Source organism: Pongo pygmaeus, chromosome 4, assembly GCF_028885625.2.
Source record: "Pongo pygmaeus isolate AG05252 chromosome 4, NHGRI_mPonPyg2-v2.0_pri, whole genome shotgun sequence".
Taxonomy (NCBI): Eukaryota; Metazoa; Chordata; class Mammalia; order Primates; family Hominidae; genus Pongo; species Pongo pygmaeus.
The window spans coordinates 138,667,727-138,690,727 of record NC_072377.2 but is presented as its reverse complement, the minus strand read 5'-3'; the positions used below and the strand labels follow the sequence as shown (position 1 = coordinate 138,690,727).

At 41.8% G+C, this 23,001-nt stretch overlaps 1 protein-coding gene across 1 annotated transcript; it reads left to right on the top strand.

Moving 5' to 3' along the window:
- The first annotated feature begins 802 nt into the window (after positions 1-802).
- SKP1 (S-phase kinase associated protein 1) lies at positions 803-22,761 on the top strand. The gene is made up of 7 exons (XM_054488574.2): positions 803-986; positions 1,217-2,274; positions 5,110-5,206; positions 11,940-12,013; positions 18,027-18,170; positions 20,558-20,698; positions 21,374-22,761. Exons 3-7 carry the CDS (start codon positions 5,110-5,112, stop codon positions 21,407-21,409), a joined length of 492 nt encoding a protein of 163 aa, XP_054344549.1. The 5' UTR covers positions 803-986; positions 1,217-2,274; the 3' UTR covers positions 21,410-22,761.
- Positions 22,762-23,001: the final 240 nt, after the last annotated feature.

Below are 23,001 nucleotides of genomic sequence, written 5' to 3'. Positions count from 1 at the left end.
CTCTGGGCTTGAGGATCACCTGGAGAACTGGTTTAAAAGGCAGAAAAACCTGCCCCCAGGGAGTTATTAGATTGAAAGTGGACCCAGGAATCTGCATTTTTCTTGAGCCAATTTATTTTTAAAGTTAAAAAATTTGAATATGTAATACATTCATGTGAATTGATACCCAAAAGGTAGAAAGGGGTATAAGGTGAAAAATTATTCTAACCTGTCCCTCAGTGACCTAGTTCCCTTCCTCTGAGGTGACCAATTTCTTGTGTATCTTTCCTGAGATAATCTATACATATAGCACCATATACAAGCAAATGAAATATGTTTTATTTATTTATTTTTTTGAGACTGGGTCTCATTCTGTCACCCAGGCTGGAGTGCAGTGACAGCATCTTGGCTCATCGCAACCTCTGCCTCCTGGGCTCAGGTGATCCTCCCACCTTAACCTCCAGAGTAGCTGGGACTACACGCTCACGCCACCACACCCAGCTAATTTTTGTTTTTTTGTAGAGACGGGGTTTCACCATGTTGCCCAGGCTGGTCTCGAACTCCTGAGTTCAAGTGATCTGCCCACCTCAGCCTCCCAAAGTGCTGAGATTACAGGCGTGAGCCTCTACGCCCGGCCCCGAAATCTGTTTTAAAAGCAGGCATTTCTTGGTGATTCTAATAAAGGGGGTTCTCAGACATATTTGGAAAAACATATCCCTACTTTTATGCCAGACCCTGTGCTGGGTCCCCGGGCTAGCTGTGTGACCTGACACTGCACAGTCCTGCTTAGAATGCTCAAGGAGAGTTTATAAGGTACCACCTTGTATGCCATAGGCGGGGAGCAAAGGGGCTCCAGTGGGCCCTGCCTAGGAGGCCTGAAGCTAGAGCTGCTGAGGGCAGGGCTGTGCTGCAGAGAAAATGTCTGAGAGCTGCAGGCGTTTCATCTTCCGTCATCAGCTGTGGCACCTGGCAGACACTGGATACCACGGCTTGTAGACAAAGACCTGGTAACTCAAGGAGCTGCTTGGCCTTCCTGCCCAGTCCCATCCCAGAGGCACTGTACATCTCTGGTTTCTTCAGGGGGCCCTGTGTGGAAGTATCTTTTGTCTTCCTGGTGTCAGGGATATCATCACGTGCTTGGCTAGGCGAACCCGGCGCCCAGTCTCCTAGGACGGGGAGAGTAATGTTCCCAAGCAGAGCAGGGTGGGGCTTTCAGACTACTTCCTTTCCTTTACAGCTGGCTTCATTCCATCGACCTCATCAAAGCCTTCCTGGGAGCACCCTAGAGAAGAGTTATGTCCAGGCCCGGCCCTGGCTGCCTGGTTCACGGCCGAATCTCCAGCACCACGCCTCGCACGTCGGGCTCGAAGCATGTTTACTGAAGGAATGGGTACCTACTGCTAGATGGAGCCATCTCTCTAGACTTGGGGTTTCCCTATAACGATGGCTATGTTTGGCATGGAAGCCTTTTTAGAAATCAATAGTAGGAAATAAGGGCTAACAGCACCTAATTGTGGAGTAAGGCTCAAATCCTAGCTCTGCCACTTAACCGTTCCGAACCTGTTCCCTCACTGCAGAGGCGAAAAGGCTAACACTATTTCACCTAGGAGGGTCACCGTGGAGAATGGAGGCTGGACAAGCTCTATCAGTTCAGTAGTAAAACACACACACAAGCGCCCCCCCACCCCCACCCCAGGAATGAACACACACACCCGCGCGCGCACACACACATACACCTCAAGAATGAACACACGCGTGTACACACACACGCAGCCCCCCCAGGAGTGAACACACACACACACGCCCCGTTATGTTGTTCCCAGGAACACACACAGAGGCGCACACACACGCCCCGTTTTGTTTTTTCCAGGCTTTTTAACTGGGGTCTTTCACTCAGCTTAGGGCACCGCTGCCTGAAAGACTTTTCTAGGCCTGTCGGGGTTCGGCACCCAGTTGAAGAGACAGCGCGGCGCTTTCAGAGCTGGGGAGAGGCGAAAGCTCTCCTGGCCCCCCCGATCCCCCGGCCAGCCGCCCCCGGCAGCTCCTTGCCGCCTCCCGGCCTGGGCCCGCCCAGCCGTCCTCGGCCTGCCGTCAGGCGATCTCGGCGGCCAGCCCAGCCGCTGTATGACGCCGCGCGCCTCGGGGTCCTCGGCGCCTGCGCCCTCTCCTATAAAGTAGACGCCGCGCCGCGCTGCGACGCTGTAGTGGGTTCGTCCTCCGCTTTTCTCTTCCTCTGCTGACGGCGTCTAGTTCTCGTCAGCCTCCCCGCCGGCCGTCTCCTTAACACCGAACACCGTGAGTACCCGCCCACTGAACTGGAAAGGGTCGTGGCTCCCGGATTGCGTGCCGGCTGGCCTCACCGCTGCGGTTTGGGCCTGCCCGCGGCGGGCGGTGACTGGGCCTGGCCTTTCGGGCCCGGTGGATCGCGTTGTCGACCCCATTCTTCGGGAGACACTATCAGCTCCTGTTCACCCGCCCCGCCCCCGACTCAGCGAGGCCTACCTCTGGCCGGGCGTACTCACGGCGCTCCATAAGTGAGCCGAACCCCGGGCTGGGCCTTCTCTGCACCGGCCGAGCGTCAGCCGGCGCGGAGCTCGGCAGCAAGGCCCAGGCTGCGGCCGGGGGCCTCTCTTGGCCTTAAGCCTGCTGTCCCGGGGACCAGGGCGGGGGTGGCGGCGGGGTTGTGAATGGGGGTCCCTTGGCTGTCGTGAGCGTGGGCGTGTGTCGGTGTCTGGCTTTTGTTGTGGTCGGGAGGGAGAGCTGCGGTGGTGGTCTGAGGCCGCCCGGTCCTTGGCTCCCATCCTTTCTCCACCGTGTCTGGCGTCACTAGCTACCGGTCGGTCCTGGCTAACCGTGTGCGGGCGCCGACTTTCAGCACATAGCCGCCTGCTCCTTGTAAATATTTCTTCGCGTTGTTTTGCCATGACTTGGAGTCGTTGAAATAACTATTGTGATAGCAGATACCATCTTCAGAGTGGTATGATTTGTAGGAGCCTTAGCTGTGTATAACTTAACTCGAGGTGTCTGGCTTTTAAAGAAATAGGACGTCCACCTGCTTTGGTTCACTTTTAATGGAAACTTCACGTTTGGGTTTTAGGGACATGCATTTTTCCATTAGAGCGTGACAATAGAATGTATCCGTGTCATAGAACAATACCGTCTCCTCCGCTGTGCCGTCTAAAAAGCAGTGTCAGAATTTCGGGTCACTTAAAACGCAGGGGTTTTTTTCCCTTTATGATGTGATAGAACCCACTTTATGCTGGCCATGGAGAATTATTTACAAGTGCAGGAGCCTTTAGGCCTCTTTCTTTAGAATGGAATTGTTTTGAAAGCATTTCAAATAAATATTTCATCCATTATTACTTAAAAATTTTGCACTTTATTCTACTGTAACACTAAAACTTATCTTTGAGTTTAGTATTACCAAGTGCATCGAATTACAGATTAACCGATTGACCAGCTGCTATAAGGTCTCAACTCCCTTAAGAGTAACCCAGTCCACGAACTTGACTATGACTAAGCACTTATCTTGAGTTATTTGAAAGAAATATGAAACGGTCGTCTTGCTTTTAGAGTAATTTTAATCAACTGCATTGTTAGACTTGTGATTCTGTACTGTTCATTTCAGTACTATTTAATATAAAAATTACATGCTTAAATGTTTTATAATTAAAAATTGGGCTCACGTTAAAATATTTTCTTTTGGAGATACCTTTTTTTGTGGTCTTGTCACAGGAAGGGTCCTCTTCTCTGTGTCCTTCTCCATTAAGCAGGGACAATTGCATTATTGGCAAGCGCTGAGCAACATGGAGAAGCAGACATGTTTGTGAATCGCAAAGTGAAATCTGATTCTCTCCAACCATGGATGAGTGAGAGTAGGATATTTCAGTGGCTGGTTTTAAAACATGCTTTACTTTTTTGCTTCCTTTGCCTAACAACCTGTTTGCTTTGGGGTTGGCGACAATTGCCTCAGAGAAGCTGAATGAATATTTTAACCGATGTAATGGGTCATAGGTCTTTGAACATAAAATGGGTGTGATGCATGTTTTAAATGCCAGATGATACACTTTTGGGAAAATATATGCGATTTTTAATACAACACACCTAGAAAACTTAAGAGGTGCCATAAGTTAATAGTGACATCACCGGATTATGAATACTTGAGAAGCATGGGCCTTTAAAAAGTTGTATGTGAGTTTTAAGAGGCCTTGAATTCATCTGTACCAGGTATTGCTATTCTTTTTGTTGTTATTGTTTTCCTTTTTTGTATGTTTTCTTTTTTAAAGAATTTGAAGATGGTAAGAAATTGTTGGACTTTTAATTTTAAATGCCTTTTTTTTTTTTTGCCAGAACTCAAGTCCTTTGAAATTAATTGCTTAACTTTTTATGTAAGATTATATCTTTTTCCTGACGACTCATAATTAATCTGAATTAATAAATGCGTTTTCAGAGCAAGTAATAAGTTATTATTATGGAGATCTTGCCAAGAGATCTCAAAGTTGGTCACCTGGACAGTCAGTACTGAAAGATTAAAAAGGGCTCTGAAATGAAGCTTCTAACTAGATTTAGGGAATTGTACTCACATCTGCTTATCTTTAAATCATTTTATTCTCGTGTATATGGTCTTGCATTGCCTCAGACATAAATGAGCATATTCTGATTTACTCTCTGGATCTGAACCCCTTCTTCACAGGTAGGTCTCACTGGGGAAAATTTCTATCTTATTTGGTAGCCTTGTTTGTTTTGGACTGACCTTCCTCAGGTTTGCATGTAGTTAATTGTGGCAGTTAACTGTTCAAATGGAGTCTAGTATTCAGTGGGAGACGAAAGGCAGACAGAAAGCAAATACAAATATGTATGTTTTATTAAATTTATACCAATAGTGAGTTCAGTAGGGCAGGCCTTAAAAACTTCTGTTCCTAGTAGTTATACTTTGAAAAAATTTTAATAGAAATACTTGGAGACTAACCTGTGAATAACTGTTTACAACAGTGCTTTACAGGGTTATGTATTGTAGGTTCTTAGAACTTTGTGGTCAATAAGTTAGAGCCTTCTGATGGACTGTAGTTGATGAAATGTCATGTAGAACTCTCTCTCTTAAATTTTACATTTAATGTACTTTTTTTTTAGATGCCTTCAATTAAGTTGCAGAGTTCTGATGGAGAGATATTTGAAGTTGATGTGGAAATTGCCAAACAATCTGTGACTATTAAGACCATGTTGGAAGGTAAGTTCATTGGAAAACCTGGGTGGGAGGAAATGTGTAATTTGAGATAGTTTGTGAATATCAAATTTATATGAGCAGCAGGCTGTCATAAGGTGCTTGAGAGTATGAAGAGGTAAAGTTTACATTTTTTTCTTTATAACTTAACATTTTTCTGATACAGGTCATCCTATCTGCATTGTCTGAATTATTGAGGGTTGTTCTCTCATTAAATGGATAAAATCATAAAGTAAAATAAACATTGAAGTGATTGCCAAGCCTTAGGCAATGATTAATTTCTGTTCAAGTAAATTTGGATTCATAAGTTCCAGTGATAGAAATTAAGGTCTTTGGAAAAGAGATACCGTCCTATAATGGTGGCTGAATAGAACACCTTATTTCAGTGGAGGGAGTGAGCTCTGTGGATTGCTGTGTAGATTTTATTTATTGATTGATTGATTTGAGACAGAGTCTCACTCTTGCCCAGGCTGGAGTGCAGTGGTGCAGTCACGGCTCACTGCAGCCTCAACCTTCTAGGCTCAATCAGTCCTTCCACCTCAGCCTCCCGAATAACTGGGACTACAGGCACGTGCCACCACATCCAGCTGATTTTTTTTGAGACGGATTTTTTTGCTTTTGTGGCCCAGCCTGAAGTGCGATGGTGCAGTCTCGGCTCACTGTAACCTCCGTCTCCCTGGTTCAAGCAATTCTACTGCCTCAGCCTCCCGAGTACCTGGAATTAGAGGCATGTGCCACCAAGCCCGGCTAATTTTGTATTTTTATTAGAGATGGGGTTTCTCCATGTTGGTCAGGCTGGTCTCGGACTCCCGACCTCAGGTGATCCGCCCACCTCGGCCTCCCAAAGTGCTGGGATCACAGGTGTGAGCCACCGCGCCCTGCCCCAGCTGATTTTTTAATTTTTTTTTTTTTTTTTGAGATGGAGTCTTGCTCTGTTGCCCAGGCTGGTGTGCAAGTGGCATGATCTCAGCTCACTGCAACCTCTGCCTCCCGGGTTCAAGTGATTCTCCTGCCTTAGCCTTCCGAGTAGCTGGGATTACAGGTGCGTGCCACCATGCCTAGCTAATTTTTGTATTTTTTAGTAGAGATGGGGTTTTACCATGTTTGTCAGGCTGGTCTCGATCTCCTGACGTTGTGATCCGCCCGCCTGAGCCTCCCAAAGTGCTGGGATTACAGGCGTGAGCCACCACGCCCAGCCTAAATGTTTTTATAGAGACAGGATCTCCCTGTGTTACCCTGGTTGTTCTTGCACTCTTGGACTCGAGCCATCCTCCCACCTCGGCACCCCAAAGTACTGGGAAGAGCCACATTACAGGCATGAGCCACTGTGCCAGGCAGAATTTTTTTTTTTTTTTAAAACAAGCTTTCTCTTTTGTCTGTTTTGTCATTCCTCTGAAACTGCTACAAAGTATGCAGCATAAGGAAGTGAGTTAGAAAACAGGCCTTGAAACTTGCACTAGTTAATGTGGATCTCTTTTTAGTATTACCAGTGGGGTGATACAAATCAGTGTTTGGAATTGATGAAAAAAACTTAGTAGTATTGAGTGTTCTTTAGTACTTAAATGTCAGAGGTTTTTTATGTAGGGAAGATCAGTAGGTTATAAATACTTAAACGAAGAGAAGGGTTATGTGCCAGGCTTTGGTGCTGGTGAAAAGAAGGTAAGTGAGACATGGCCTTTGAAGGATTTATAAACTAGGAGGGAAGTCAGACACAAACAAGGCAAACTTGTCACATGGTGTAATTAGTGCATTAATAAAGTTGCACGCCAAGTGGTGCTGTGGGAACATCTTGGCTAGTGTTATTCTTCAGCTGAAGAGATTGCAGTATGTAATACTGGTGAGGATATTTCTTTTATTTATTTATTTATTTTTGAGACTGAGTTTTGTTCTTGTTGCCCAGCCTGGGGTGCAGTGGTACGATCTCAACTCACTGCCACCTCTGCCTCCTGGGTTCAAGCACTTCTCCTGCCTCCGCCTCCCAAGTAGCTGGGATTACAGGCATGCGCCACCATGCCAGGCAAATTTTGTATTTTTAATAGAGACGAGGTTTTTCCTTGTTGGTCAGCCTGGTCTCAAACTCCCGACCTCAGGTGATCCGCCCACCTCAGCCTCCCAAAGTGCTGGAATTACAGGCGTGAGCCACTAAGCCCAGCCGAGGTAATATTTCAAATCTAGTAAAATTAGAATGTTTTGGGAGATCATTCTGAAGTAAAGTAGACAGGGTGTGCTAGGGAAAGTAAAAATACGGTTTTTAGTTGGGGTGGGATGGAATTGTGATACTGTAGTTGGTAGAGCTGAAAATGGGTTTGAGAGGAATGGAGAAGAAAATGACTTTGAGTTTAAACCATGTTTGAGATTCCTTCAGAAGATCTACTAGTAGCAGTCTACTAGGTGATTGAGTTTGTGGATATTGGCCCCAGAGTTAGACTGCTAGAGATAAGTAGACTTGTTTTATATATTGGGTTATGGGAGTTTAACTCTGGAAGATGATGATGTTGGGGCTGGGGTGCTAAGAGTATAGAAATCAGTAGTAGAGAATTAGTAGAGTAGGATTTGTGGAAGCCAAGGGAAAAGGGGACATTTCTAGGTGACTAGAGTGATTGCCAGATTTATATACTGTAGACTGGTCCTTAGAATTTCATAGTTATTGAGTTAGAGGACTTCTAGCAGCAGATACTTAGGTGTGGTAGAGGCGGAAGCTGAATTGCAGAGGATGTGTCTTCGTTTTGTTTTCTAAGTGGGTGACTTCTGTATTCTGATAAAAGCTTAGAATTCTTGGTACCAATTGGTACCAATCATGGTGGCCCTTAAAGTCCTGTATTCTGGTAACTTAAGATAACTTCTATTAAGTTGTAAACTCCTTGGTACATCCCACAGTCACTGTTCATCAAGTACCTATTGAATGAAGAAGTATGTTGTGCTCACTAAAAAAAGCTGAAAGCAATCCAAGTGTCCCTGAAAGGCAGGTGAGTAAGGTTTTATCCAGAAGATGTAGAAACTGATACCCGAATTGCTGCCTAAATACTTGCTTTGGCATTGAAAGTGTTCTTTATTTTATCTTGGTGCCTGACACACTAATCTGTCCTGTGCTGCTTCAAAGAAGCATTTGCCAATTTTAAGAACATAGGGCATCTTGAAGACTTACCATGCCAGCTTTGATCACTGAAGTAAGTGGACTGATAGGCAGTTAGCAACAATTAAGTTATTCTTTTACTCCGTTGCCTTTGGGAATCAGAAGTGAATGGTTTTATCTTAAGTACCAATGGCTTACATAAGATTCTAGCCTCTTGAGGACTGGAGTCTTTTGAATTTGGCAACTTTCTGCTTTTCTTGTTTTCCACCTGCAGTATCTCTGGTTATGGGTTTTATGTGACTTAGAAAACAAAAATAAAACCTTTTAATCCACAGGACAATCAGAAGTGAGACTCTTGGCACATTTCCATGTGGATTGAATGATTAGTTCAGGTCCAGGGTACAGTATCAGGATACAAGTGTCTTTCAGAAGTCCCTGAAACTAAATAGCTTAAAGGAATGACTTGCTACTTGTGCATTTAGTCTGAAAGCAAAAAATATTGTACATCCTTACTTTAAACGCTAGAGGATTTAAAGAGAATTGCTTGAGCCCAGGAGTTCAAAACCAGCCTGGACAACATAGCAAGACCCTGTCTTTACAAAAAATAAAAAATTAGCTTTACGATCCTTTACAGTCATAAAAGCCTTTTATTTTATTTTATTTATTTATTTATTTTTCTTTTTTTATTTATTTTTTTATTTTTATTTTTTTGAGATGGAGTTTCACTCTTGTTACCCAGGCTAGAGTGCAATGGCGCAATCTCGGGCTCACTGCAATCTCTGCCTCCTGGGTTCAAGCAATTCCCCTGCCTCAGCCTCCCAAGTAGCTGGGATTACAGGCATGCGCCACCACACCCAGCTAATTTTTTTTTTTTTTTTTTTTTGAGACGGAGTCTCACTCTGTTACCCAGGCTGGAGTGCAGTGGCACAATCTCGGCTCACTGCAACTTCCGCCTCCTGAGTTCAAGCGATTCTTCTGCCTCAGCCTCCTGAGCAGCTGGGACTACAGGCATGCGCCAGCACACCCGGCTAGTTTTTTGTATTTTTAGTAGAGACGGGTTTTCACCATGTTGGTCAGGCTGGTCTCGAACTCCTGACCTCGTGATACGTCTGCCTCTGCCTCCCAAAGTGCTGGGATTACAGGCGTGAGCCACCATGCCTGGCCAATTTTTTTATATTTTTAGTAGAAACAGGGTTTCACTATGTTAGCCAAGCTGGTCTCAAACTCCTGACCTCAGGTGATCTGCCTGCCTCGGCCTCCCAAAGTGCTAGGATTACATGTGTGAGCCACTGCACCCGGCCAAAAGCCTTATTTTTAATGTGAGTTAAGCCTCCTTCCAAATTACATTTGGATCTAAACAAGCTGGTCTTCTGTATGTTTCCTCTAATATCTTAGTTCTCAAGATAAAAGTATTTTACGTTTTATAACTTCTTTCTCTCACCTGATTAAAAAGATTTCATACTTGTTCAGGAAAGACATAAGTGACTTGTTCGACATAGAGCTTTACATGAAACATTGTCATTTTACAGTTTCACTCTAAGCTGAGATAGGATCAGGGATAGGCATTGGTGGGAGGGAGAAGAGAGGGGAGATGAGTGAATCTATCCATGCAAGATAACATGAATTATTTTTGAATCTACTCTCATCTTTACCACTCCACTGGAACTGCTTATAAAGCTCAGTGAACCCCATGTCATCAAGTGCATTGTCTATTTTCAGTTCTTATCTAGACCTGTAGACATCATTTGATGCTTGATTATTCCCCTCTTCACTTGGTTCCCAAAATTCCACTTACTGCTTACCTCACACCCTTCTGTCTTCCAGTATTTAAAGCCTGCAGTTCCCCAGGGTTTCATCCTTGGACCTCTTCACTATATCTATACACAGCCATTTGCTTGATGATAGTCTCATAGCCTTATAAACCATCTATATACCAGTTCCCAAACTTACCTACAGTTCTGATTTCTTCTCTTGATTTCTGGACTTGAACATACAACTGCCCTCGGATATCTAATATTTTACATTTATGAAACTAGAGCTCTTGATCCTCTCTTCCTAAAAATAATAGTTCCTCTGACAGCCTTCCCCTTACCAATTGGTGGCAACTTCATCCTTTTAATGCCATAAACCTTAGTGTACCCTGACTCTTTTCACATTCTACTTGCCATCTGTTGGCAAATTCTATTGTCTCTACCTTCAAAATGCAGACAGAATTAGGTCATTTCTTACCACCTCCTTAGCTACAAACCTTGTCCAGGCTATCATCTTGTGCTTGGATTATTGATAGCCCCGTAATTGTGTCCCTTAACCTATGTTCTTTAACTTCCTTACACATAATATTGTTAACTGTTCCTCATATATCCTGTTGGAAAAAAGTGTATTTCTATTTTTATTCAGATAATTTTCTTTTTTAACCTAGTTTAAAAACTTTAATCTTAGGATCATACCATTATGTTTGGAGCTCCCTGCCTTGTTTTTGTCAGCGGCTGCATGATCTGTTTTGTGCGTGTGTGTGTGTGTGTGTATGTGTGTGTGTTTTAGTATTTTTAGTGTGTATATGTATACACATCTGTAGGTTTCAGATTTGAATAGATTGAGATTTTATTACCTGTAATAGTTTTCATTATTTTACTTTTTAAAATACAGTTCATCTGGAGAATTTGATATAAAGGGTAAGGAAAGGGTCCATCTTTAATTTTTTCAGATGGCTACCCAGTCATTCAAGCCCAATTTACTAAATCACTTTTCCTGCCAATTAAGAATTTCTTTTATGTAATATTCCTTTATTTGTGTACTCACACAAGTTTATATAGTTTTGGGTGGTTTCATGGACTCCATCGTTAGGAGCCACCAATTTTTAAATGCTCCTAAGAGAGCTGTTCTAAGTAAAATCCTTTTTATATTCTTTCAGACATGTCTTATAAGTTACAGTCGTCCCTTGGTATCCATGGGGGATTGGTTTCAGGACACCCCTGTGGATACCAAAATCCACCAATACTCAAGTCCCTTATTATAATAAAACAGTGTAGTATTGGCATATAACATATGTACATCACCTTGTATACTTAAAATCCTCTCTAGATGGCCGGGCGCGGTGGCTCACGCCTGTAATCCCAGCACTTTGGGAGGCTGAGGCGGGCAGATCACGAGGTCAGGAGATCGAGACCATCCTGGCTAACACAGTGAAACCCCATCTCTACTAAATACAAAAAATTATCTGGGCATGGTGGTGGGTGCCTGTAGTCCCAGCTACTCGGGGAGGCTGAGGCAGGAGAATGGTGTGAACCCGGGAGGTGGAGCTTGCAGTGAACCGAGATTGCGCCACTGCACTCTAGCCTGGGCGACAGAACAAGAATCTGTCTCAAAAAAAAAAAAAAAAAAACCCTCTCTCTAGATTACTTACAATACCGAATACAATGTAAATGCTATGCAAATAGTTTTTATACTGTATTGTTTAGGGAGTAATGACAAGGAAACAAGTCTACATGTTTAGTGCAGACACAGCCATCCATTTTTTTTCCAATATGTTTGATCTGTGGTTGGTTGAATCCACAGATGTAGAACTCATGGATATGGGGGCTGACTCTTATGTTTTGAGACATAGCGTGGTTGGTATAAGTATTATAATGGAATTAGGAAATAGAAACTTTCTTCTGGTTTTCTTAGATTTGGGAATGGATGATGAAGGAGATGATGACCCAGTTCCTCTACCAAATGTGAATGCAGCAATATTAAAAAAGGTAAGGTCTTTAAAGAGTTTAAGTTTATTCTGCTTAATATATAACACTAATTGATTAATAGAAGTAATTCAACAATCTATGTTAGAATTTTATAATTTACTGCTTAAAATTACATTTAAATTTGAATGTTCTTAAACACTTACTTGAGTGATGTTTGTATGTTCTTAAAATATACAGAAAAAAGTTCTGTCTCCTTTCTTGCCACAGTTGACTGTTGTCATTTATTGGGCATCTGTACTGTGTCTACCTATGCAAACACTTCCCTAGGAAGGATGATCTACATGTAGAATATCTGGATCGCAGGTTGGCTTATATGCCTAAATTTTGATAGATACTGTTAAATAGTCTTCTGTAAAGATACCACTTCTAGAGCATGGTGGAATTGAATCGTGACTGTCTTTCTTAGATTTATAATTTTGAAACGGCTAAAGTCAAAATAAAGGAATGTGTAACACTTTGTTCCCATTTCTGTCCTTATCTATTCCAGTCCCCTTTCAGGTAGCAATTTATCCTTTTAGTATTTTGTAATACAGGTATTAACAAGTAAGTATATTGTTTTCCCACATTCTTTTTTTTTTTTTTGGAGACCAGAGTCTTGCTCTGTCGCCAGGTTGGAGGGTAGTGGTGTGATCTCAGCTCACTGCAGCCTCTGCTTCCTGGGTTCAGGTGATTCTCCTGCCTCAGCCTCCTGAGTAGCTGGAACTATAGGCGCACGCCACCACGCCCAGCTAATTTTTGTATTTTTAGTAGAGACAGGGTTTCACCATGTTGGCCAGGGTGGTTTTGATCTCTTGACCTCATGATCTGCCCACCTCAGCCTCCGAAAGTGCTGGGATTACAGGCGTGAGCCACCGCACCCGGCATTTTCCCCCATTCTTAAGGTAGCAAACTATACATTTCTATGGTTTTTTTTTCCATATAACAAAATGAAAGGTGATATGTCTATGTTAGTTAATACATAGCATCTTTTTTTTTTTTGAGATGGAGTCTCGCCCTGTCGCCCAGGCTGGAGTGCAGTGGTGTGATCTCAGCTCACTGCAGCCTCTGCCTTCCAGGTTCAAGTAATTTTCCCTGCCTCAGCCTCCCAAATAGCTGGGATTACAGACACCCATCACCACACTGGCTAATTTTTATATTAGACAGGTTTTCACCATGTTGGCCAGGCTGGTCTCCAACTCCTGACCTCAGGCGATCTCCCTGCTTTGGCCTCCCAAAGTGCTGGGATTACAGGTGGAGCCACCATGCCCGGCTGACCTGAATTTTTTTGTGTTTGTTTGTTTTTTTGATCTCACTCTGTTGCCCAGGCTGGAGAGCAGTGGCACAGTCTCGGCTCACTGCAGCCTCCACCTTCCAGGTTCAAGCAATTCTCCTGCCTCAGCCTCCCAAGTAGCTGGGATTACAGGCACTCGCCACCATGCCTGGCTAATTTTTGTATTTTTTTAGTAGAGACAGGGTTTCACCATGTTGGTCAGGCTGGTCTTGAATTCCTGACCTTGTGATCTGACCACCTTGGCCTCCCAAAGTGCTGGGATTACAGGCATGAGCCACCACGCCTGTGGTTTGTTGTTTTTTTTTTTTTTTTTGAGACAGACACTCTGTCGCCCAGGCTGGAGTGCAGTGGCACGATCTCAGCTCACTGCAACCTCTGCCCCTTGGGTTCAAGTGATTCTCCCGCCTCATCCTCTTGAGTAGCTGGGATTACAGACACCGGCTACCATGCCCAGCTAATTTTTTTATTTTTGTAGAGACGGGGGTTTCACCATGTTGGCCAGGGTGGTCTTGAACTCCTCACCTCAGGCGATCTGCCTGCTTTGGCCTCCTAAAGTGTGAATGTTTTTACATGTGTTACTGGCCATTTACATTTTCTGCATTGTCTGTTTTCATTTCTCTGTTTTCCTAATGGTCTTAGAAAAATAGTGATAAAATATACATAACATTGATCATTTTCACTTTTTGAAAGTGCACCATTCAGTGACATTAATTACATTCACAGTGTTGTGCAGCTATCACCACTAAGCATTTTCAGAACTTTATCATCCCACACTGAAACTCTGTACCCATTAAACTGTAACTTCCTATTTCGGTATACCCTCCCCCCTCAAAAAAAAATCCCCCTAGGTAAACACTATTCTACTTTCTGTGTCTGAATTTAGCTATCCTGGGTACATAATATATGGAATCATACAATATTAGTCCTTTTGTATCTGGCTTATTTCACTTAGCATAATGTTTTCAAGATTCATCCATGTTGTTGTCTAATGGGCTTAAAAAATTGTAAAATACACATAACAAAATTTACAACCTTAACCATTTTTAAGTGACAATTCAGTGGTATTATCTAATAGGCTTTTTATAAGAACTCTTTAAAAGTTTCTACCAGTTTGCTTGTCTTACGTTAATTCATGTTACGATTTAGAGGCTTTATTTTATCTAGTTAGATCTCATTCTTTATGACTTCTGAATATGTCTTGCAATTAACATATTCTATTTTATACTAATGAAATATGTTTCTAAAAGGATCTTTGCTTGTAGTCGAATGCCCGGTACATTCAAATGCCATCCAAAAGCTGGGGTTATAGCAGTGAACCAAAGAGACAAAATCTCTGCCCTTATGGAGTTTATGATCTGAAGGGGTGGGGAAACATGCAACATAAGAAATACATCAAATGGAAAAACTATGGAGAATAAAGAAGGGAATGGGGAATTTAAAGGGGTGAGTAGGTGAACAGTTAGCTGTTTTGAAAATAAAGATGGTTAGGAGATGTCTTACTGAGAAGATAATCTTTTTTTTTTTTTTTCTTAGGATGGAGTTTTGCTCTTGTTGCCCAGGCTGGAGTACAGTGGCACAACTTTGGCTCACTGCAGCCTCTGCCTCCGGGGTTTAAGCAGTTCTCCTGCTTCAGCCTCAGTAGCTGGGATTACAGGCACGCGCCACCATGCCCGGCTAATTTTTTGTATTTTGAGTAGAGTTGGGGTTTCACCATGTTGGCCAGGCTGGTCTCGAACTCCGGACCTCAGGTGATCCGCCTGCCTCAGCCTCTCAAAGTGCTGGGATTACAGGCTTGAGTCACCGTGTCTGGCCGAAGATAATCTTTTAAACAAAGACGTGAATATTTGGGGGAAAAGAATTCTGGGATTTGGGAGCAAGTGCAGTGACCTTAAGACAAGAGCATGCCCTGCCTTTTTAGGAAAGGCAAGGAGTTTAGTGGAAGCTAGAGCAAGAAGGGAGTAGATAAGGTCAGAGTTAAAGGTTTGGGTGATGTAGGGCCACTTCTGAGAATGAGAAGTGTTTGGTTTTTGGTGTTTTTTGGTTTGTTTGGTTTGTTTGTTTGAGATAGGGTCTCACTGTGTTGCCTGGGCTGGAGTGCAGTGGTGCAGTCATGGGTCACTGCACCTTCTACCTCCCGGGTTCAGGTGATCTTCTCACCTCAGCCTCCCGAGTAGCTGCGACTACAAGCACATGCCACCACAATTGGCTAATTTTTGTATTTTTTGTAGAGATGGAGTTTCACCATGTTGCCGAGGCTGGTCCGGAACTCCTGGGCTCAAGCAATCTGTCTCCTTTGGCCTCCCAGAGTGCTGGGATTATAGGTGTGAGCCACCACACCCAGCCGAGAAGTTTTTTTTTTTAAGCCTGTTTGTATTGAATATATATCATATTTTGAAGAATAATTACATGATGCCAAAACTATGAAAGTGTACAATAAAATCTCCTTTCCCTGTCTCTTATCTGATTGGAAACTGCTCCCCCCACAAAGTAATGTGGCATTTTTTTGTTTTTCTTTTTTACTGGCACCACCCGTTGTGAACCTAGGCATTAGTTTCTTTATATATCCTTTTAAGAGTTTTTTATTTTTAAATTTTTATTTTTTGTTAGTAGTGGTAGTGATTATTTTTATTTATTTATTTTTTTTTTTGACAGAATCTCACTCTCTTGCTCAGGCTGGAGTGCAGTGGCACGATCATGGCTCACTACAGCCTCAACCTCCTGGGCTCAAGTGATTCTCTTGCCTCAACCTTCTGAGTAGCTGGGATCATAGGTGTGCACCACCAGTCCTATCTCATTTTTGTAGTTTTCATAGAGACAGGGTTTCACCATGTTACCCAGGCTGGTCTTGAACTTCTGGGCCTCAAGTAAGTCACCCACCTCGGCCTCCCAAAGTGCTAGAATTACAGGTGTGAGCCACAGTGCCCAGCCTATTATTATTATTATCATCATTTTTTGTAGAGACAGGGTCTCTCTATATTGCCCAGGCTAGTCTTGAACTTCTGGCCTTAAGCAGTCCTGCCTTAGCCTCCCAAAGTGCTGAGATTACAAGTATGAACCACTGTGCCCAGGTTTAGAGTTTTTAAAATGCCTGGATAAGCAAATATTAATTGACGTTTTTTAATTTTCTTATATAGTTGGAATACTTCTTAAGAAGCTATTATTTATTTCATTAAAAACCCTTAGCCGGGTGCGGTGGCTCACACCTGTAATTCCAGCACTTTGGGAAGCAGAGGCGGGTGGATCATCTGAGGTCAGGAGTTCGAGACCAGCCTGGCCAACTAAAAATAAAAAAAAAATTAGCTGGGCGTTGTGGCAGGCACCTATAATCCCAGCTACTCAGGAGGCTGAGGCAGGAGAATCGCTTGAACCCAGGAGGTGGAGGTTGCAGTGAGCCGAGATAGCGCCATTGCACTCCAGCCTGGGCAACAAGAGTGAAACTCCGTCTCAAAATTAAAACAAAAACAAAAACCTTTTCCTGGCCAGGCACGGTGGCTCATAGCTGTAATCCCAACACTTTGGGAGGACAAGGTGGGTGAATTGCTTGAGTTCAGAAGTTTGCAACATGATGAAACCTTATCTCTACAAAAACAAAATACAAAAATGAGCCAGGCATGGTGGCGTGCACCTGTAGTTGCAGCTACTTGGGAGGCTGAGGTGGGAGGATCGCTTCAGCACAGGAGGTTGAGTGAGCCATGATTGCGGCACTGCATTCTAGCCTGGGTGACACAGTGAGACCTTGTCTCAAAAACAAACAACCCTTTGCTTGGCTTTTCCTTATTGAAACTCTTCTTTTTTTTTTTTTTTTTTGTATCCTGGCAATATAATTTCTTGGCTCTGCCGTTTTCTCTTAGCATTGTTTACTCCTCCAACATTTTGCTATGAAAAAGTTTTAGCCATACAGAAAAATTGAAAGAATTACACAGTAGACACCCATGTAGCCACTGCCTAGATTCTACAACTGAAAACACTTTCAGTATTGATTTTGGTCTTTATGCTGGTATGTATAGTCTTAAGTAATCAGCTTCCTGAAACTTTATGAAGTAATTATTCTCCTATTAAGGGAATTTTGGGGCTTTTCCTGCTTTGTTCCTACACCAAATAGTCTTACACATGTGTCTGGGGTATTTGGAATTTCCTGGTTACAATATATGTACATACTCAGCTTTTTTGAGGAGTGCTGGATTAGCTTTCAAAGGGGTTATACCAATTTATACTCTCTAGAAGAGTTTGTGTTTCCTTTCCATTATTGCCCAACCATTAGTATCAGTTTCTTGATTTTTTTTTTCAATCTAGAGAAGTATCTGTAGTGTTAGTTTTGCTTCTAGTAAAGTTGAGCGTTCTTTATGTTTGGCTGTTCAGATTTCATTTATTGGCTGTACATATCATTAACCCATTTCTCTCTAATGATTTTTGAAAGATTTTATATTCTCTCAGCTAATCATTGTTGTACATATTGCAGGTATCTTCTAGACACGTCCTAACTTTTCTTTTTGCATAGAAGCTTTTTAATGTAGTCAAGTACAGTACTCTGTCTGCATGGCTTACTTTTATCTAATAAGATCTTCTCCCTTCTAGGGTTATAACCATTCTTCAAGCTTCATTTTTGTTTTTCAAGCTTGGCTGTTAATGGCTCAAGTCAACCTCTAGCTAGTTATTATTCCAATATAGGGATAAGTTGTCCCAGCAGTGGAATGAGTACCTTGTGACAAAGTGCCACAGAGGAATGAACTTTTGTTGTTGTAGGTCATTCAGTGGTGCACCCACCACAAGGATGACCCTCCTCCTCCTGAAGATGATGAGAACAAAGAAAAGCGAACAGACGATATTCCTGTTTGGGACCAAGAATTCCTGAAAGTTGACCAAGGAACACTTTTTGAACTCATTCTGGTAAGTTTTTAATGTGTAAGATAGCTCTATTCTAGAGCCTTTAAACACTTCTTACAGATTTAAAATTTGCTAACTTCATTGACACTGAATTTTAATACTCTCTAAATTCAAATGTAATGCCATATTTAAATCCACGTATCAGTAACACACTAAATGTAAATGGTCTAAACACAGTTAAAAGGCAGAAATTACCAGATCAGAAAAGCAAGCTTAGCTATGCTGTCTGTAAGAAACCCACTTTAAATATATAGACAGAACCAGGTTTAAAGAATGGAAGAAGATACAGTACACTAACACGAATCAAAAGAAAGCTGGAGTGACTATATTAAAATAGGTTTGGAGGCAAAGAATATTACCAGGGTTAAAGAGGATTATTTCATATTGATAAGGGGATCAGTTTTTTAAAAAGACATAACAATTATAAATGTTTATCTGGCTAGAAGCAGAACTTCCAAGAAGTGAAACAAAACCCAATAGAACTCAAAGAAGTCCACAAAGTGACAATCATAGAGATTTCAGCACCTCTCTCAATTAATATAACTAAACAGAAATCAGGATAACTTGATATAACACTATTGACCAAATTGTCTTAATGGACATTTATAAAATATTATATATATATATTTTTGAGACAGAGTTTCACTCCTGTCACACAGGCTGGGGTGCGGTGGCATGATTTTGGCTCACTGCAACCTCCACCTCCCAAGTTCAAGCGATTCTCCTGCCTCAGCCTCCTGAGTAGCTGAGATTACAGGCATGAGCCACCATGCCCAGCTAAGTTTTTGTATTTTTAGTAGAGATGGGGTTTCACCATGTTGGCCAGGATGGTCTTGAACTCCTGACCTCAGGTGATCCACCTGCCTATGCCTCCCAAAGTGTTGGGATTACAGGCATGAGCCACCGCGCCTGGCCTAAAACATTATATGTAATGATAGCAGAATACATATTCTTTTCAAGTGTATATTACCAAGATAGACCATGTTCTGGGCCATAAAACAAGTCTCAGCTGGGCGCGGTGGCTCACGCCTGTGATCCCAACACTTTGGGAGGGCGAGGCGGGTGGATCACTTGAGGCTAGGAGTTTGAGACCAGCCTGGCCAGCATGATGAAACCCCATCTCTACTAAAAATACAAAAATTAGGCCGGGCGCGGTGGCTCACGACTGTAATCCCAGCACTTTGGGAGGCCGAGGTGGGCGGATCACGAGGTCAGGAAATCGAGACCATCCCGGCTAACATGGTGAAACCCCATCTCTACTAAAAATACAAAAAATTAGCCGGGCGTGGTGGCAGGAACCTGTAGTCTCAGCTACTCGGGAGGCCGAGGCAGGAGAATGGCATGAACCTGGGAGGTGGAGCTTGCAGTGAGCTGATATCGCACCACTGCCCTCCAGCCTGGGCGACAGAGCGAGACTTCGTCTCAAAAAAAAAATTAGTTGGGTGAGGTGGCACCCACCTGTAATCCCAGCTACTTGGGAGACTGAAGCAAGAGAATCGGCTGAACCTGGGAGGTAGAGATTGCAGTGAGCCGAGATCACGCCACTGAATTCCAGCCTGGGTGACAGAGTGAGACGGTGTCTTAAAAAAAGAGTCTCCATTGTAAAAGGATTCAGGTCATACAAAGTATGTCTTCTGACTGCAATGGAATTAGAAATCATAAACAGAAAGGTATCTGGAAAAATCTGCAACTACTTTTAAACTAACACATTTGCAAGTAACCTATGGGTCAGAGAAGAAATAGAAAGTATTTTGAGCTGAGTGGAAGTAAAACACATGAAAAATCTGTGAGATGCAGCTAAAGAAGTACTTAGAGGGAAATTGATGGAATGAAATACCTATATTATTAGAAGAAAAGTTTCAAATCGGTGATCTAAGCTTCCACCTTAAGAAACTAGTAAAAGATGAAATTAAATACAAAGTAAACAGAAGAATGAGAATATTAAAGGGCAGAAATCAATGAAATAGAAAACAAGTAAACAATAAAGTCAATGAAACCAAAACCTGTTTTTTAAAATGAGATCAATAAAGTGTAGTGCTATAACTGCTTATGTTTGAACTCTTTTAAGTGTGGACAAATATTTTTGCCAAGACCTGATGTGGTATTTGTGTGCATGTGTACACACATATACAACAGTAGTGGCCGTTATTTCACATTTGAGCTAGTATAGTTTGGTTAAGGAAGCAGAAGCATTCAACATTATAGAGGTATAACAAAGAAGGTCACATAAAAGTCTTTCACAGAAGAACTTATGAGTGATTTATTCTTCTCCTTTTAATTTCTTAAAATTAGCATTTTAAGCTTTATTAGATATGGAGTGTCAACCATTAACTTTGGATTTAGTTTAAAACATCAAGTATACTTTAAGGAAAACAACTGTCTCTTTACAGGCTGCAAACTACTTAGACATCAAAGGTTTGCTTGATGTTACATGCAAGACTGTTGCCAATATGATCAAGGGGAAAACTCCTGAGGAGATTCGCAAGACCTTCAATATCAAAAATGACTTTACTGAAGAGGAGGAAGCCCAGGTAGGTAGCATGCATTTTTGTCTTTGATCACATGCTCTTAAAAAGGGACTAACACCTATAACATGCCAGGAAAAGAGGTGACTGTATCAAGTAGTCTTGATACTTTAGGGATAATATGTACTTTATGTGTCTTAAACATACTGTTCTGTCTTTATGAATCTGAACACTTAGATGATACTGCATTTTAAGCATAAGAACAATTAGTTTTCAATGAGAAGAGCTCTTGTTAATGTATTAACAGTTACTAGTTTTGGCACCTGCAACTTTCTGTATAGACCATACATATCTGACATCAGAAAAGCAGGCCCTAGAGAGAAGTATATGCTAGGGTACTTTAGAGCAACTTAATGAGGGGAGGAAATGAAAGAATAGATCAGAATGATTTTGTTGACATGACTACAGACTGAAATAATGTGAATGAATTAACTGAATTTGCTCTGTCAACTTTAGTAAATTGCCCATTGCCTTTGTTCATAATTTCAGCAGGGCAGAATAAAAACCATGGGAGGCAAAGAAAGGAAATCCGGAAATATAGTCTTAACCTGGTGTTGTTCTAATTTTCCATCTGTTCTTCTGACTCAACTCACTGGCTATCGATGAATCAGTAGGTAGTATTTATAAGTCTTAGGAAAGACTACTCAAGTTAAGGTACTTCCCTATATCCATCTCTTTTAGGTACGCAAAGAGAACCAGTGGTGTGAAGAGAAGTGAAATGTTGTGCCTGACACTGTAACACTGTAAGGATTGTTCCAAATACTAGTTGCACTGCTCTGTTTATAATTGTTAATATTAGACAAACAGTAGACAAATGCAGCAGCAAGTCAATTGTATTAGCAGAATATTGTCCTCATTGCATGTGTAGTTTGAGCACAGATTCCAAATCTTATGGCCGAGTTTCTTCTAGTATGATGGAAAGTTTCTTTTTTCTTTGCTCTGAATAAAACTGAACTGTGGGTTCTCTATAAGTGGCATTTTGGGCTTTCCCTCTTTTTTGTAAAGCAATGTCTGCCTAGTTTATTGTCCAGTTAACTTTAGTGACCTTTTAAAAGTTGGCATTGTAAATAAAACAACTTGCAAAAAAGTTTTCTGGAATAGAATTAACAAAATATTATCTTTATTCATGAGTTGGAAACTGGAAAAAGGCTTCTTGAAGTAAATGTTCTGAGTGGAGTTACTAGGATGTCTTCCAGCCTCCTGCAGTCAAGGAGTACCACTACTGTATTGATTAGCCTGTATGTAGCAGGGCTCCCTTCATTGCATCTGAGGACTTGTTTTCTTTTTAATTTTATTTTTAATCCTCTTAGTTTTAAATATCTTGCCTAGAGACTCAGTTACTACCCAGTTTGTGGTTTTTTGGGAGAAATGTAACTGGACAGTTTGTTAGCTTTTCAATTAAAAAGACACTTAACCCATGTGGGATGTCATCTTTTTATAATTAGTGTTCCCATGTGGAGAAAATTATTCACACTACTTGCATGTAAAAAAATAATTTAACTTTTAACATTAAAATATGTAGTAAAACCCAGAAAGCATCCATCATGAATGCAAGATACTTTCAATAAAAAGTAAGTTATATAGTAGGTAGTTAAGTTTGCTTTTGTGGACTTAAATGTGTCTCTTCACTTAAATGGGTTGAACGTGTATATATTTGTTCAGCTTGAAAAGACTTAGTTTATGTCCTAGCTCACTGGAGGCTGCTGACATAACCATAACTTCTGTCCCTTCTAATTGTCATTTATATGCCTAACTGGAGCTAGTACTTTAATTCTTAACACAAAATTACTCTGCCATTGTTTCCAGCTTCCCTCCTACAATAGAATGAAGTTTTTTTGATGGCTTGAGATGGCTCACAAATTTTGATTTTTTTTTCTTCCTTGTGCTCCCTTTTTTTCTCCTTCCTTTTCCAGTTAACATCTATATTCACATGTAATCTTGTTTTCTCTTCACATCCACTGAGTTGTTCAGGCTCAGATCATCCCTTGACAGTAGTTTGCCTTCATCTCACCTTTCATTTGTCCCAAATTCACCTTATTTAATAAAGTCCCATATGTTGTCTCACTTAATTCCAATTTGTTGTCTGTACCAAAGATAGAAACTATAACGTGTGTGGGTCAAATGAGGCCCATAGCCTGTTTTTGTAGTCTTTGAGCAAAAAATGGTTTTTACGTTGTAAAGAGTTATTTAAAATACACACACACACACTCACCAGAAACTGTATTTGACCAAAAAGCCTAACATATTTTACTATCTGGCATTTAACAGAAAATGTTTGCCAACCCCTGTGACTACTTTTGGATTCTTGG

Coding starts and splice junctions, on each gene's coding strand:
- SKP1 (XM_054488574.2), top strand. CDS start 5,110: ATGCCTTCAATTAAGTTGCAGAGTTCTGATGGAGAGATATTTGAAGTT. Junction 12,014..18,026: donor ATGCAGCAATATTAAAAAAG/GTAAGGTCTTTA, acceptor TTGTTGTTGTAG/GTCATTCAGTGGTGCACCCA. Junction 20,699..21,373: donor CTGAAGAGGAGGAAGCCCAG/GTAGGTAGCATG, acceptor CATCTCTTTTAG/GTACGCAAAGAGAACCAGTG.